The sequence below is a fragment of the Astyanax mexicanus genome, chromosome 8 (assembly GCF_023375975.1).
Source record: "Astyanax mexicanus isolate ESR-SI-001 chromosome 8, AstMex3_surface, whole genome shotgun sequence".
Taxonomy (NCBI): domain Eukaryota; kingdom Metazoa; phylum Chordata; class Actinopteri; order Characiformes; family Acestrorhamphidae; genus Astyanax; species Astyanax mexicanus.
The window spans coordinates 29,338,543-29,354,497 of NC_064415.1; the positions used below are offsets into that span (position 1 = coordinate 29,338,543).

The 15,955-nt window shown below is 37.9% G+C and overlaps 1 protein-coding gene across 1 annotated transcript in view; it reads left to right on the forward strand.

Annotated features, from left to right (window-relative positions):
* Positions 1–15,955, forward strand: part of focad (focadhesin) — a 98,173-nt gene that overhangs the window by 23,228 nt on the left and 58,990 nt on the right. Inside the window, exons 6-11 of the mRNA XM_022678301.2 lie at positions 1,689–1,790; positions 2,908–3,109; positions 7,440–7,646; positions 10,196–10,283; positions 11,876–12,066; positions 14,436–14,696. Coding sequence (XP_022534022.2) covers positions 1,689–1,790; positions 2,908–3,109; positions 7,440–7,646; positions 10,196–10,283; positions 11,876–12,066; positions 14,436–14,696 — 1,051 coding nt within the window. The remainder of the gene's footprint in view (positions 1–1,688; positions 1,791–2,907; positions 3,110–7,439; positions 7,647–10,195; positions 10,284–11,875; positions 12,067–14,435; positions 14,697–15,955) is intronic.

The window sequence follows — 15,955 nt, forward strand, 5'->3', positions numbered from 1 at the left end:
ACGATATTTCATGGTATTTTCGTGATAACGATACTCTTGGCGATAGGTCAAAACACTGAATTAAAAATATGTATTTTAAGAATGCACTACTGCAACAAAATGAAAAATACATTTTTATCATTGCAAACAATATGATGTGGCACACCACTTACTGAGATATAAAAAAAAATACAAGAATTTTATCAGTTTTGTAACAAAAGTCAATGATCCAGCACTCCCAAATATCTCCATATATCCAGGACTGAAGTAAAATGAGCAATGATATAACAGCCTAGTAAGGCAATTACTTCCTTTTAAAAAACAGGGAATTTTAAATACACTAAAATTTACACACAGGAGGACGTGTTGGATTGCAATGCTTTTTAGGATGAAGATAAATGTTACCAGGGACAGAAAATTTTACAGAAGTGGTGCGCAACACGTGTATCACAACATGCCAGATGTCTCTGCATTAAGTTGTAGAGGTTCCTAATGGTGTTTCTTGGTAATTCATCCTATGAAGCTTGAATTATCTTGCAGGTTGTGCGGTAGGGAAGTGGAGTGTTCATCATTGTGCGGTTCACACTTTGACAGCCCGATATTAGGTTAACAAGGTCCTGTAACCATTGACTCCACCTTTTCAGCAGGACAATACTAGTCCACATACTGCTCTTGTCTCAAAATCTTGACTTTTACCAGACTTACCTTGACTGGAAAAATGTCTGATGATCACTCCACAGCAGAATTTTCAAGAATATTCAACTTGCATGGGATGGATTGTCACCATTAGGAACCTCTGTGTATGTTGTCGACCTCTAACTCACTCTGCCTCCAACCTAGTTATGTCATGTGATCACAGTCTGTGGTGTGAAGAGCTCCCTCTGTTGCTGCAGGGGGGTATAGCAGATAGTGTTTTATATAACTGTAAATCAGATATATTAATTATCTTAGGACATTTTCACACCAGCACTACTTGGTCCAGTTGAAACGGACCCTTAGTGCGGTTCAGGTGAGCAGGTGTAAAAACAGTAATCGCACTCGGGTGCGGATCAAAACAACCAGGCTAAGGCCAGCTAGAGGAGGTGGTCTCGGTCCGGTCCCAAACGAACTCTGGAGTGGTTCACTCATGATAAGAAAGTGATATTGTCTCTGTCCGACCCAGCTATCAAGTATACTTCTTTTATTCGAGCTAAACTGCTGATAAGGTGCAGTTTAATCTGATTATTAGCCAGATAACGCTAAATATCACAGCTATGAAGATTTGCTGTCTCTGCTTCATGCTGTTTACACGCACGGTCTGTGCTGCGTTCACTACTCGCAGCCGTGTGACTCTGTTTACTGCGTGTACATCTGCACTGCACATCCTATAAAAAACAACTGTGTTTGAAAGCGCAGGGATTTTAGCCTTCAGTGTTAAAGGAGCTTTAATTAAACTGCACAGATATACGTGCTGAAACACAGAATCTTCTCCCTCTATTTAATTTCTTGCTCCTACAGCTTCCAGACAGCTCTGACCAATCAAAGGAGACAACGTGCTTTTGGGTTTTATTTGTGTTCAGGTTTATGCCTGTGTGAAACCAAACCAAACAGAGGGAGAAAATTTGGACCATAGAAACAAACTACAGATGTGAAAATGCCCTTATAGTCGTACATTATTATTTTGTGTGTGTGTGTGTGTGTGTGTGTGTGTGTGTACGTGTACACCTCAGGAGCAGCCCTCACCCGTACATCACGGTTCTGGAGAATCGTCCTGATTGCTGGCCCGCTCTGCTGCAGGAGATTGATGACTTCATCCAACTCGCTGCTGACAAGTAAGAGCTCCCTCTTCAGTACATCCTCAGACAATAGGCCTTGAGTGAGAGATAAAACCATCTTATCTTCTTTCTCTCTCTCCCTCGCTTTCTTTCTCTCTCGTCTAAAACCATCTCACACTCGCATGCCTTCACTCTCTCTCATCTAAACTACCAGCTACTCTCAGATGACCTTAGTTCTGTCAGATCAGGAGTTCCAGAGGAGAAGCTCTTTCTCTGTAGAAAAGGAGTGAGGAAATATATATTTTCCCCTGGGTTGTTTGGTTTCAGAAGTAGTATTTTTTTCTTCTTTCAGAAAGAGTCTGAAGGCTAGCTGTAGACTGACAGTAAGGAAGTGGTTTGTAGCTGTTGTTGTCTGTCAGAAATGTGGATGGAGATGGATGAGAACAGTAGCTTGCTATTGAATTTAAAACCACATTAACTGTTTTTAGGTGTTTTTTAAGGTAGGTGAATTTTAGGTTGTAGTGGTCTGCTCCCTATAATAATAATAAATAATTATAATAATAATAATAATAATAAAAAGAAGAAGAAGCGTGATTTCACCAAATTCAAAACCTCTGGAATATAATCAAGAGGAAGATGGATGATCACAAGCCATCAAATCAAGCTAAACTGCTTGAATTTTTGCACCAGGAGTGGCATAAAGTTATCAAAAAGCAGTGTGTAAGATTGGTGGAGAAGAACATGCCTGTGATTAAAAAACAGGGTTATTCCACCAAATATTGATTTCTGAACTCTAAAACTTCATGAATATGAACTTGTTTTATTTGCATTATTTGAAGTCTGAAAGCTCTGCATCTTTTTTGTTATTTCAGCCATTTTTCATTTTCTGCAAATAAATGTTCTAAATCAAATTTTTTTTTTATTTGGACTTTGGGATAAATGTTGCCTGTAGTTTATAGAATAAAACAACTATGTCGATTTTACTCAAACATATACCTTTAAATAGCAAAATCAGAGAAACTGATTCAGAAACTGAAGTGGTCTCTAATTTTTTTCCCCAGAGATGTATAATCAATATATATAAATATACTAAATGAACCTGTATCACTGTATTTTTGTCTATGTAATGTGTCTATGTAGCTCTGATTCATGATCTTGCATTTCTCTTTTCTAGAGATGAGCCGTTACATATTTCCATGCTGGCTCCGTTCCTGCGTTACCTTTACTGTGAGCCTCAGAGACTGGCGGAGAACGCCCTGCTCAGACACAGCCTGCTCAGAGTCCTGCTGCAGCCCAGAGAGGGTCAGGACTCCTCCTGCACTCGGGTCACCCACGAGATCCTGCGCTGCCTCGTCCAGCTCTTCCCTCATGTACTGGTGAGAACCGGGAGGGAACAGCTCTCTTGGGGTAGAAATAACAGTTCCTCAACCACTGCGGGGGAAAGACTGTAGCTGAACCATAGAATTAATTAGCAGCACATTGATTTTCCTTTAGGGGTCACTGATTAGAGGATAAATCTATAAATACATATTTTTCTCAGTGGGCTTTTAGCTAGTTGGACTTTGACAACCACTAACCAAATGGATGACACATTCCTGATGCTCTCTGTATGAACATTTACATGTATTTTGAGTTTCTAAATTATTACTATTAAAATTGGTCTAATCATTTTCCTTGTCCTGAACAGTACCAGTCAAATATCTGGACACCTTTTTTGTTGTTTTTATCATTTGTAAATTAATACTGAAGTCATCCAGACTATGAAGACAAGGAATCATGTAGTACCTTGTAAAAGTGAAACAAACCACAATACTCTGTGAAGCATTCTGTGCTCTTATCTTGGTGCTTATCTGTTAACTTGCAGTATCTGAGGCTAGTAACTCTGATGAACTTATCCTGTGCAACAGAGGTAGTTCTTGGTCTTCATTTCCTGGGGTGGTCCTGATGATTGCCAGGTTCATTATAACGTTTTGGATGATCAACTGTACTTGAAGATACTTTAAATGTTCTTGAAATGTCTTTAATTAGTTGAGTAGTTCTTGCCATAATATGGATTAGAACATTACTCAACTTTACAACTGATGCTCCCAAACACAATAAAAGAGCAAGAAATTCAAGGAATTAATGAACTTTTGAAGTTCAGCACAGCTGTTAACTGAAAGCCGTTCCAGGTGATTAACTCTTAAAGCTGACTGAGAAAAAAAACAAGATGTGCAAAACTGTCATCTAAGCAAGAGGTGCTACTCTGAAGAATTCTGAAAATATGTTTTTTGTTTACCAAATATATATTTTAAATTTTGTATAAATAGATAGATAGATAGATAGATAGATAGATAGATAGATAGATAGATAGATAGATAGATACATACATACATACATACATACATACATACATACATACTTTATTTATCCCGAAGGAAATTTAGGCAAAATTACTACATTTAAAAATAATGAAAAAGAAAAAAAAAAAAACACTGAATTGAAACTGTGTCCAAACTTTTGACGGGTATTGTATTAGACAAACAAAATTGAACTTAATTAGTAACACACAGACAAAGTTCAGTTTCAGTACTTTAAGCTTACTTAGTAAACAGCCAAAGATCAGGCTAAAAAAAGTAAGTGATCAACTCCACCAAATGTTTCCCAAAGCTGCAAATAGATTTGCACAACATTTTAGGGCTAATTTTATACTGTGTTCAGTTTGTCAGTATTTCTGGTGTTTATGTACAGAACTTTTTATGTCATATCACAGCATCTCCATAAAGTTAAGATCAGAATTCTCATCGGAGTACCATGGCCACTCTATAACACACACATTCTTTTTTTCAACCATTTTTTTTTTTACTGTTATTGATTTACTTGTGTGCTCTGGGTCTTTGCCTCGGTGCATCAGCCTAAGGTAATGGACTGCCTGAGGTCATGATGCTGCAAACTGCATTGCTGTGCTCCACGCTTTAAAGTAAGCGTGAGGTTATGGTGTTCTATTCTGCTCTTTTTCCTCTAAACATAGCGCTGTGGAAAAGGTTCCTTTTTTTATCTTTTATCATTTTTATCTGTCTGTAGAATATTTTTCCAAAAGCATTGGGGAATATTTCAGTGCTCTTTGGTTTGTTTGTTTTGGGAGGGCTTTAGCTTTCTTTGTGGTGTCTTTCTATGATCACCTTTCCTTGTTCATATTATTAAATGTTATTAAAGTTTTTTGTTTGATTGTTTGTTTTCCCAGTCCTTAGGGGGCAAAAAAAGTGAATCTGATTATTTTTCTGCTTGTAGAGAGTTTTTTTTAACTACATAGATTGATGTACACCCAGGTTTTTAGCAGTGCTTTTGTGTTAGGGCTGCACAATATATTGTTTTTGTATCGTCATCGCAATGTGGACATGTTTAACAAAAAAATATCAACAAAAAGAAACATTTGGGTTGAAAACAACCTAAATGTGTTTTTGTCTTGTTTTTAAAGAAAACACAGTAAAAACTACAATTAGGAAGTACAGGTTTATACAGATGAGTTTTCAGTGAAGTCTCTCCAGCACAGAGGCTGGTTGCACCAGCATTAGCATTAGCATTTGCCGTTAACTGCAAAACTAGCTCTTTCGCCATTCAGAGGGGAGGCATTTACCATTGGGCAGCTTTTATGTCCTGCTAGTGCCGCAGTTAGTGGCTAATGTTGGTGCAACCAGCCATAGTGCTGGAGAAACTTCACTGAAAACTCACTCTTAGACAAAATATTGGACATCTAAGCTTACTGTAAATAAACTGAAGCACTTTACTCCCCCAAATAAACAGTTTTCAGGAAAGAAATCTGTGTAGATTAATGTCCAGCACTCTTTTGACTTTAATTTTTTTGTTTGTTTGTTTTAAGAATTACAGTTTTGTTTACTTAGGTGCTTCCCCCAGCTTTTCCCATTAGAAGAGAAACATGACGACACCTTGTTCACTGAATGCTGTAGGCATTCTTATGAGTGTTGCTTAATGCGCCTTATGTATTAAAATACACCAGAAAGTAGACTTTCCTTGATGGTGCTCATTTTAATCCACACTTTCACTATGCACTGTGGACTGTGTTTATCTATAATTGTGACTTATACAACAAGCAGGCTACAATTAGTTAGAAATCACTGAAGACAATACCAGAGGATTCACTTACTTTTTCTACGAACTGTACATGCACACATGCCTGCAGTAATTTCTACACATAGACACACTTGCATTGGAGAATTCACACACCCATAATAAACATGGACATCCCATCTGCTTTCCTCTGTCGTCCATCATCATCCTGTCAGCGCACATCAGTGTGTATGCCTGGACTGCTGCTATTGTTAGTGTCTCTGTCATTGTTTATGCTATTGTCTTTATTAAGCCTTTCAGTTCAAGTTATTATCAAGTTTCTGTAGCAGTTTATCAAGACATTCTCACAATGTAGGGTTCTATCTGTCTGTAAACTCCTAATCCTAATCAAGACAAGTGCAGTATGGTAATGATCGTGACCTGCAGCATCTGGCTAGAATTGTCCAGTCAGAGTACAAGGCCGCAGACACATATTTCACAGGTCAGTGTGGCATTCTTTAGCTTTAATGGGACATGTCAAAGAAGCCATGAGATACAGTATCACCATATTACTAGTTCCTGGCCCATCTGTGGGATATGGAGACCTGCCAACATGTACGCAATTTGCCTAATCGATACACATTTTGACCTCCTAGGGTGCTTCTACAATTTCCGATTCTAACATACGCATATCGTAAAGTGAATATGCAGCTACAATGTAATTTTTTAGGGTTCCCGCGGGTCCTTAAAAAGTCTTAAAATGTCTTAAATTGCAAGTTACTGGGAAGAGAACTAAGGTTAGTGGAGAGCTAGCAAACATCAGTGGCAAGCTAGCTATTGTTACTGGGGAGAGTGGAGAGCTAGCTAACATCAGTGGTGACCTAGCTGTTGTTACTGGGGAGAGAACTAAGGTTAGTGGAGAGCTAGCTAACATTAGCGAAGAGCTAGCTAATGTTAAAGAGGAGAGAACTAAGGTTAGTGGAGAGCTAGCTAACATTAACAGGGAGGAAACTAAGGTTAGTGAAGTTAACATTAGCGGTGAGTTAGCTAACATACTAACGTTATCGTTGAGTTAGCTAACGTTGTCGGGGAGATAACTAGGGTTAGCGGGGAGCTAGCTAACATTAGCGGAGAGCTTGCTAACATGTTCTGTGTCGCAGTGGAACAAAAATTGATAAAGAAAATTGAGAACAAATGGGAAACGTTACGTTTAATTTTCAAAACAATAAATTATTTTCTACTTAAGTTATGACTACATTTTTGGGCCTTAAATTATATTTATTGAGTTTTAAAAAGGGTTTTAAAAAGCATTGTATTTGACATTTTTTAAATTGAGCAAGAACCCTAATTTTATTTTCTCCACGAAAGCCTAGTTAAACTGAGTAATTCAGTGCAATACAATATTCTCATTTTAAAAACATTAAAACTAGCCTGAGATTATATAATAATGTAAAAAAAAAAATGTTTTCTGGCAAGCCTAAGCATACCAACATATGTGTTTTTGAAGGTTAATTTAGTATTTCACAGTTGGGAATAGGTGTAATTGTGTCTTTTAAAAGAGATATCAGATAAACAGAGATGAACTGAACTGGATTGAATTTCATTTTGATTTCTGTGTGTGTGTGTCTCTCTGATGCGTGTGTGTGTGTGTGTCTGTAGGTGGACAGTGTTACGGCTGTGGTGGAGCTGAGCTCGTTGGCTGAATCTCTGATTACTGCGCTGCTCGGGGAGCCGGAGTGCTGGAGGGCTGAGTTAGCTCAGCTGGCGCTGCAGCTGGTGTGTGCCTGTCAGCTCAGCCTGCAGCTGGGAGGAGAGCTCAGGTCCCTCCTGCACACCCTGCACCAGATCCTGCCCGTCTGCAGAGAGGTGAGCTCTGACCGCCATTCAGTCTGAATGGGTCAGATACGCTTCAGACAGGATACAGTCAAACAATATGGAAGAAAAAAGCTACATTTTTAATTTTTCAGTAAATCTTGCGATATTTGAAATGTTGAAGTACAGAAACAATCAAAAGTTTGAATTACCTTCTCATTCACTGTTTATTTTTTCTTTCTTTAATTTATTTTCTATATTGTATATTAATATTAAATGTATAGAAATAATTATGGGACACATATGGAATTACGTAGTAAATAAAAAAGTCTTTGTTTTCCACAATCCCCTGATCGAAACACAGTAAGAAGAAAAAGCAGTAACTATTGTTCAGCACCTCCAGGAATTCCTTTAAGACGCTGAGAAAACTATTCTTGGTGACTCTCCCTTATAAAATGACACCTGAGATTAAAATACCAAGAGTGTGCAAATCAAAGCTCATCGAAAGTAAATGTGGTACTAAGAAAAATCTGATGTATAAAACATGTTAAGGTTTGTTTATCAAATATTTTTACTTTTTTTTTTTTTTTTTTTTTTTTTTACAATATAATAATTTATTGTGTTTTCCTGTATAGCTTTAATGTCTTCAGTATCAAATTTACAATGTAATCAGTTATAAAAAGAATGGGAAGAGGTGTGTTCAAACTTTTGACTGGTACTGCAGTCAATTATCACTATAACTCTTTTTAGCGATCAAAACACTGAATGTATCAAAACATTTTTTTACAATGACTCGGTTCTTTCTTAAACTTTGATTACAAATGGGAAACGTGCATGGTGGTGGGGCTGATGACATCATTAACATTTTTCTAGATTATTTTCTCAGAGATCTCACAGAAAAAGTTAACTATCAAAGAAATTCCATAAACGTATTATGTTATTTTTTTGTGTACAAGTATTTTTATTTATTTTAAAGCAGGATTGTTATTATGGACAACATGCACAAATTCTCCAACTTGACATACCACCATGAACCTACCCACCCTCACTCATGGCATCCAGAACAAAATAAATTGAGTAAAGTAGTTAAATAAAAAAAAAAAGCATTTGCCCGGGTGTCTACTATGAAGCTTTTAGCACTATTTATCCTGGCAGTTCAAAGTTCCAAATAAATGGTGTCCACAAATGTTAGTATCTATTGACGGCATCTTAAATGTATTGTGTTATTATGTTCTTACTTGGAATGAAGAATAAACGTCATCGCTTTATTAGTCTTATTGTTAGTTTTATTGTCAATAAAAACAAATAATCTTTAGTTGCATATTTGATCTTCTGATGTTCAATTAATTTCTGACGTTTTAGGTTTTTGCCGTGGTTTTGTTTCAGTATCGGTAGTGACATATTTCGGGGTTCGTACTGTCATGAAAAACCGGGAAAAGTCATGGAATTTGAAAATAGCAATTTCCAGGCCTGGATAAGTTTTGGAAAAATAAAAATACCCAGAAAGTTTTGGAAAACTTGGTCTACAAATCTTTGTGGCTTAGTTTATCGATGGAAAAAATCTATTTTGAGTTAATTCAGTAATTTAGCCCTTAAACAATGAAGCTCTCAGTATCTGACACACATTTTATTATTAAAGATTGTGTAATTATTTTGATCAGATTTATTTTAGGCACACTAAAATCAATTATGGTTATGGTTTTAGTTGATCTTTGGTTTTATTGTCCATGTTCGTACTGATCGTATTGTATGTTCATGAAAGTTTGACTTGAAGGAAAAGTCATGAAAAAAATAATGGAAATTTGTTGATTAAAATGCGTATGAAACCTCATATTTACATATTTAGGTATCGTATCGAAATTCATAATTTTGGTATCTCAAATATTAGCAACACTTTATTCAACACTTTATTCAACCCTACTGGATGCAGCATATGGGGTCATTTCACAAAGCAGACTTTCTTATTAGGATCAATAACTATTACCCAAAAGTTACAAATGTGTTGTGTTGTATTGTATTGTATTGTAAAGACTTAGAGATTTTGAAGTGAAATATAATAATAATTCAGCTAACTGAGAAATCCTGTTTTCTTTTTTGTTAAATACCCCCTACAGCCTTCTTGTAGGAGCTTTGTATTGTTATTATTATTATTATTATTGAGCAGATGTGTGTGGACTTGCTGTGTGGACATTCAGAGTTCCATTTCAGGCTGTGTAACTTTAGGCTTTGTAAGAGGACTCGTAATTCCGTTAATAATTCCGCCTTTATCAGTTTAAATCTTGCTGAACAAACCGCAGACTACACATAAACTGTTTACCTTCAGCTCAGAAAAGACCTCCTTCTCTTCAAACAGAAAGATTTGCTTTATTTATCTGCGGGATTTGTTTCTGTTACGGTGGGTGTAATGGAAAAGCCGCGACGGCTTCAAACAGAGGTTAGCTGTGTGATGCTAATCTCTTCAAAGCCTCCCCTCTCATCTCTCTAAAGGATTGTGGAAGCTTTCACACCAGCCCCGAGCGATTGTCATTCTCCATTCAGCGCCCCCTCAAAGACTCCATCTGCGTCCGCCTCTTCCCTGACTCCTCTCTTTCTTCTCTCGGCAGGATCTCCCGTCTGAGCAAGTGATCATGGGGATCTCCCTGCTCCTCCTCAGAGCGTCGGCCTCGCAGCAGAGCGCCCTCCTGGAGCTCGGTGAGCTCTCTCTCCTCATCTGAACCTCTCTCTCTCTCTCTCTCTCTCTCTCGCGCTGATAGAGAGAGCTTCACCTCCACTCTCCTCCTCTCCTCACAGGATGTTTATGTACTGTGAGAACTGGCCATTTCTCTCCATGAGTTATTTGATGTTTCCAGGACTAGAGTCTAATGTTCTCAGTTTAATGTTCTCCAAACAATGTGTGATAAATGCTCTGGCCACAGCACAAAGGGTTTTTTTCCCTTTATTATCATTAATTTCCTGTATAATCTTTACAGCTGTTCAAAATAACTGCACATTTATAGAAAATATATTAGAAATTTAATGTCAAACTTTGCACTTTTGAAATAGGAGTTCTATATTAAGTAATTTGCTATGAAAGATATTAATATATATAAAGATCTCCAGCTGTCTGTCAGCTGAAGATCAGCTACAGCCCCATTCATCACTCTTGACAAAAGAGGAAGGACGACATGGCCCAAAAATAATCTCACAATATTTCCGGGGGGTTTTGTGAGAACGATACTCTTGGAAATATGATGCAACCCCAAACAATATTTAATTAATTTCAAGAATTTAAATATATATAAAACAGGCATTATGTGTATAATCAAGTATAACAGTTTTAAATATTCTATAATATACAAAGAGTTTTAAATATTTGACAACATCCAAATTTTTTTTTTGTCATTTTGTTATTTTATAAACAGCAGTAACAGAGCAAAAGTAATTTTTTTTATAAAATAATAAGAGTGAACCTAAAAAATTATGTAAAATATTTATAATTTATGAATACACTTAGCATATTAACTGCAAACATACATGTTGGTAAAAAAAATAAAAGCTTTCTAGACAGAATACTGTTATTATATGATTTTTTGTTTTTTTTAAATCGCGATATTATTGTTTCACAATTGAGTGTGTACAGTACTAGAGGATACACCATTTTTAAGTGTGTATGTGTTTTTTTTTTATTATTTCTTTTCTTATATCTGAACAGTAATTAAAAACAATTAATACATGTTAAGAAATTGTGTCAACATGGTCAATATTGTGTCAGTAAGAGGTTCTGAATCTTAGTTTCTTAACCTATTTCATATGTATAATCACATAAGAGGGGGAAATGACATTGTTAGTTGTAGGATGCAGACTTTTGTTAAACAGAATGAAGTGAAAACTTAAGTTAAAATGTGTTTGCAAAAGCTGTACTATTCTGATGTATCTATTTAAGAAAATGTGCCAGCACTAGCTACACTACTTTTAATTAAAGACACTTAGTATGAAGTGAGACAAATAGCTATTTGAAAACTGTAAATTTGCAAAGGGGTAAGATTTTGAGTTGAATATAATATTTAATATATACTTTTTTATTTACTAACTTTCGTACTCTTATTCCAAACTACCGGTACCTACTGTGATTATTGACAGACCATTCAGTCAGCTAACCTTCTTTTCCAGAGGTTATGACCTCACTAAATCAATTGTATTGCTCTACTTGTGCTTTTATTAGTATTTATTTACAATTACATGAACTTGTACGTTTTTCAGCATAGGAGGCCACTTACCTGCTATCTATTCCTTTACTTTTATAGCTGTGAAGATTGTCCCACCTGAGGTAAGGCCTCCCTGGGGTGCCTCGTTGTTAGTGATGCCCCTGCTGCAGGTTCTTTCCTGCTCCAACCTAATGGAGGCGCTCTCAGACCCACAAACACAGAACAAGAACCGAGAATTAGCTAATTCTCTGCTGGAGACTGTCCAGAAGGAACCGTGTTGTCCAGTACAGGTACACTGATGAACATCTGGCTGTTACTTTACATCATTTAGTCATGTTTAGTCTGTATATTCTGTTCCATAGGGTTGTTAGCATGAAGATATTTGTAAAGATTTGTAAAGGAGAACTCCAGTGTAAAATGGACTTTTGGTGTAGTAAAACATGATAAAAAGTACTTACCTTTGATGAATAGCACATCTCTATTCTCCCACAGTGTTCCGAGATCCAGAAATTGTAACAGTTTTTCCAAATATCCTTTAGACTGGGTGACACGGGACATAATTTGCACCTTTATCCAGGCTCAAAGTGGCTCAGGAGAGCCCTGACATTTAAAACGAGGCATTAATAATTAAAAAAGTGCACAAGAAGCTTATTAAAAACCACTGTTTACATCAGGGGTGTCCAAACTTTTTTTGTTGGGGGCCAGAAGGAGAAATATATTTGAAGTCACGGGCCACAGACTCTATAATAAAACAAATAATGAAATATACCACTTTAAATAATACATTTTCCTGATTCCTTTCTTTTACACATCATTTTACTGGACTTAGTTGACAGTGTTGCGAAACTAAGATTTTTCAAATTAATGTTTCATTTCATGATGTCTCTTAATATTAATTTCCTTAATTACGGCAACTTTTAGACTTTTTAGCCTGTTTTTCTGCACTACAACTGCGCACCCTCGCCGCTTTTAGACTCTTTGGCCCGTTTTTCTGCGCTAAAACTGCGCTAGAGGTTAGATCGGGCCCAAAAATTCCGACCCAACCCGAGCCCGTGCACATTCTGCCCGAGCCTGACCCGACCCGAACCATAAACTGTCATCATGAGCCCGAGCCCGACCCGACCCGCCCCATAAACTGGCTGTTTTTGGGCTGATTGAATGAGCGAAATATGATCAGAATTATCTTAATTAACACGGTAACATAGAAGCATACAACTATTATTTAATTAAAATATTTTTTAAGAACAGCTAAACAGTGCTGCAAGTCAAACACGGAGGAGTTCACGTGCGAGAGAGAGAGAGAGAGAGAGAGAGAGAGAGAGAGAGAGAGAGAGAGAGAGAGAGAGAGAGAGAGAGAGAGAGAGAGAGAGAGAGAGAGAGAGAGAGAGAGAGAGAGACACAGAGAGAGAAAGAGAAAGAGACAGAGAGATTTGCTTGTTCTGGTGTCAGCTACTCACAGGTAAAGGTTCTCTTTTATCTCCTCGTGCTCATATTCTAGTCCCACACATATTTCTGCAGCTCCCTCAGTGTTTTCTGTCGTATTTTGCGGCTAGCGCGAGCGCTTACAACCAACACCGCGGACCGCGAGGTGCCGCCGCGCTTGTGCCAAATCCGACTCTCTGCTGAATCCGACTCCCGCTTCGCGGACAGAATTGGCACAACACCCCCCGCTGTAGAACTGCAGTAGTGAAAACAGCGCTTATAAATAAATTAGTTTAGTTTCACTTTCAGTTTTCGTTATTTTATTTAAAAATAAAAATATAATTAAAAAACAGATGCCTACATCTAAGACTATTTTCTGGAGCCCGACCCGACCCGGCCCGAGGAACGTGGTGGGAAATCTCGGCCCGGATCGACCCGATTTCGGGTCGGGCCTCGGGTCAGGTCGGGTTTGGGCAGAGAATCTAAGCTCTAAACTGCGCACCCTCTACGCTTTTAGACTCGTTTACCAGTTTTTCTGCGCTACAACTTCACCCTCTCCACTTTTAGACTCTTTGGCCCGTTTTTCTGCGCTATAACTGCACACTCTCTCCGCTTTTAGACTCTTTGGCCCGTTTTTCTGCGCTACAACTGCGCACTCTCTCCACTTTTAGACTCTTTGGCCCGTTTTTCTGCGCTATAACTGCGCACTCTCTCCGCTTTTAGAATCTTTGGCCCGTTTTTCTGCGCTATGACTGCGCACCCTTGCTGCTTTTAGACTCTTTGGCCCGTTTTTCTGCATTAAAACTGTTATTAATTAAGTTATTAATGCCTCGTTTTAAATGTCAGGGCTTTTCGGATTCTAGCAAAGTGTGGAGCTATTTTGAGTCTGGTGGAAAAAGTGATTTATCGGAGCAAATTATGCCCCGTGTCACCCAGTCTGAAGGGTGTTTGGACAGACTGTTAAAATTTGGATCTCGGAATGCTGTGGGAGAGCGGAGTTGTGCTATTCATTATAGGTAAGTACTTTTTATCATGTTTTACTACACCAAAAGTACATTTTAGTTCTCCTTTAAGTTTTTTACCCAAACTTCAATCATGATTTATTCATAATGGCATGTTTTCATATGCATATACTGTATGCTTCTCATGGGTTGGAGACTGAAATCTGTAACATACTGTAGCACAAGCCCTTTAATTATTAGTTTGTTCCTGATTATCTCTTTCCTTCTCTCCACAGAGCAGCACACAGCTGACTCTTCCTCTCAGTACATGGTACAGTGAGCTACGGGTGGCCACCAGCGTTCTAAACCAGATCTCTGAAGAACCCATAGCCTCTGTGGAGTGGCTCTACTCTGTTCAGTCCACTCTTCCTCTGTGTGATAACGTCCCAGACGCTCTACCGCTCCTTATCACTCACCTGATCATCAGCAGTGAGGGGGACCTCTGCAGGCTGGCACTGGACACCGCAGCTGCCATAGCTGAGGCAGATCCTGCACAGGTACAACCAAATACTCACCTCACTGCTTTTTGAAGGAGGATATTTAAGGTGTTCATGTGACGGAAAAAGCAGCAGTATGCGAGAATTTGTAATTCTTGCTCATGAGCTCCTCCTACATGCAGGAACTGTAAATCGCCAACTGTAAAGAAACTGGTGGAGTAATATTACCAGGTTTTACATGAGTAGGACTCTGATAACACACATCTTTTAAGTGTTGTCCTGCCCCTTTTACCAGAGTTACATAGTACAGTAGCAGTGATAGAAACACTATTCTTGCTATTACAATTCAGTTGAACATCACAATGATTTTGGAGCTATTGTTTATGATACAAATGCTACATAATGTGACTCTAAATTAGTTTAAAGATAAACTAAATCAATTTTGGCTGTCTGTAACAGTTTTAGAACCATCTCTTGATCAATAAACAGCTTTAACTCCATTTGTACCATTTAAAATATTGATTTTTTTACACAATAAGGCACACTAAATTGTCCAAAAAAAATCATCATATAATCTGGTGCACCTTATATCCGTTTAGTTCTCCAGCAGTGTTAGCATTAGCCACTAACCGTGCTAAGATGAGTTTTATTATCCTGTAGCCTGCTGCTAACCCCAGCTAGCACTGCTGGAGCAGCATTAGCATTTGCCATTAACCACGCTAAGTTCTAGCTCTTTCGCTGTTCAGAGGTGAGTGTATCAACCTGTAGTCTGTGTGTTTACCATGGTAAAACAAGCTACATGGGGCAAGCCAATAGCTAATATGTCCCTGGCTTCCTGGAACACTCAGGGTCCTCAGTGTAGCGCTGTCTGGTGGCATTAGCCACTAACTGTGGCTCGTGCTAGCGGTTAGCTGCTAATGATAATATTGCTGCACCCAGCCTTAGTGGAAATCTGGAAATCTAAGCTTACTGTAAGTAAACGGAAGGGATTTACTCACATAAATAAACAGTTTTCAGGAGAGAAATCTGTGTAGATTAACATCCAGTGCTCATGTGACTTTTTTTTTTTTTTTTTTTTTTTTTTGAGAATTACAGTTTAGTTTTACTTAACTTGGATTAGCTTTACACGCAGTGACGAGACCTGCTGAATTAAATGGACAACATGGCGACACCTCTGTTCCTTACTAGTGTCACATAATGTGCCTTATAATGTGTGCCCTATAGTGTGACAAATATGGTATAACAGAAAATTTGAATAAGAAGCTAATTTAGGCATGCATTTGGTACGGTCGTGTTTCTTTACATTGTCGTACATTGCT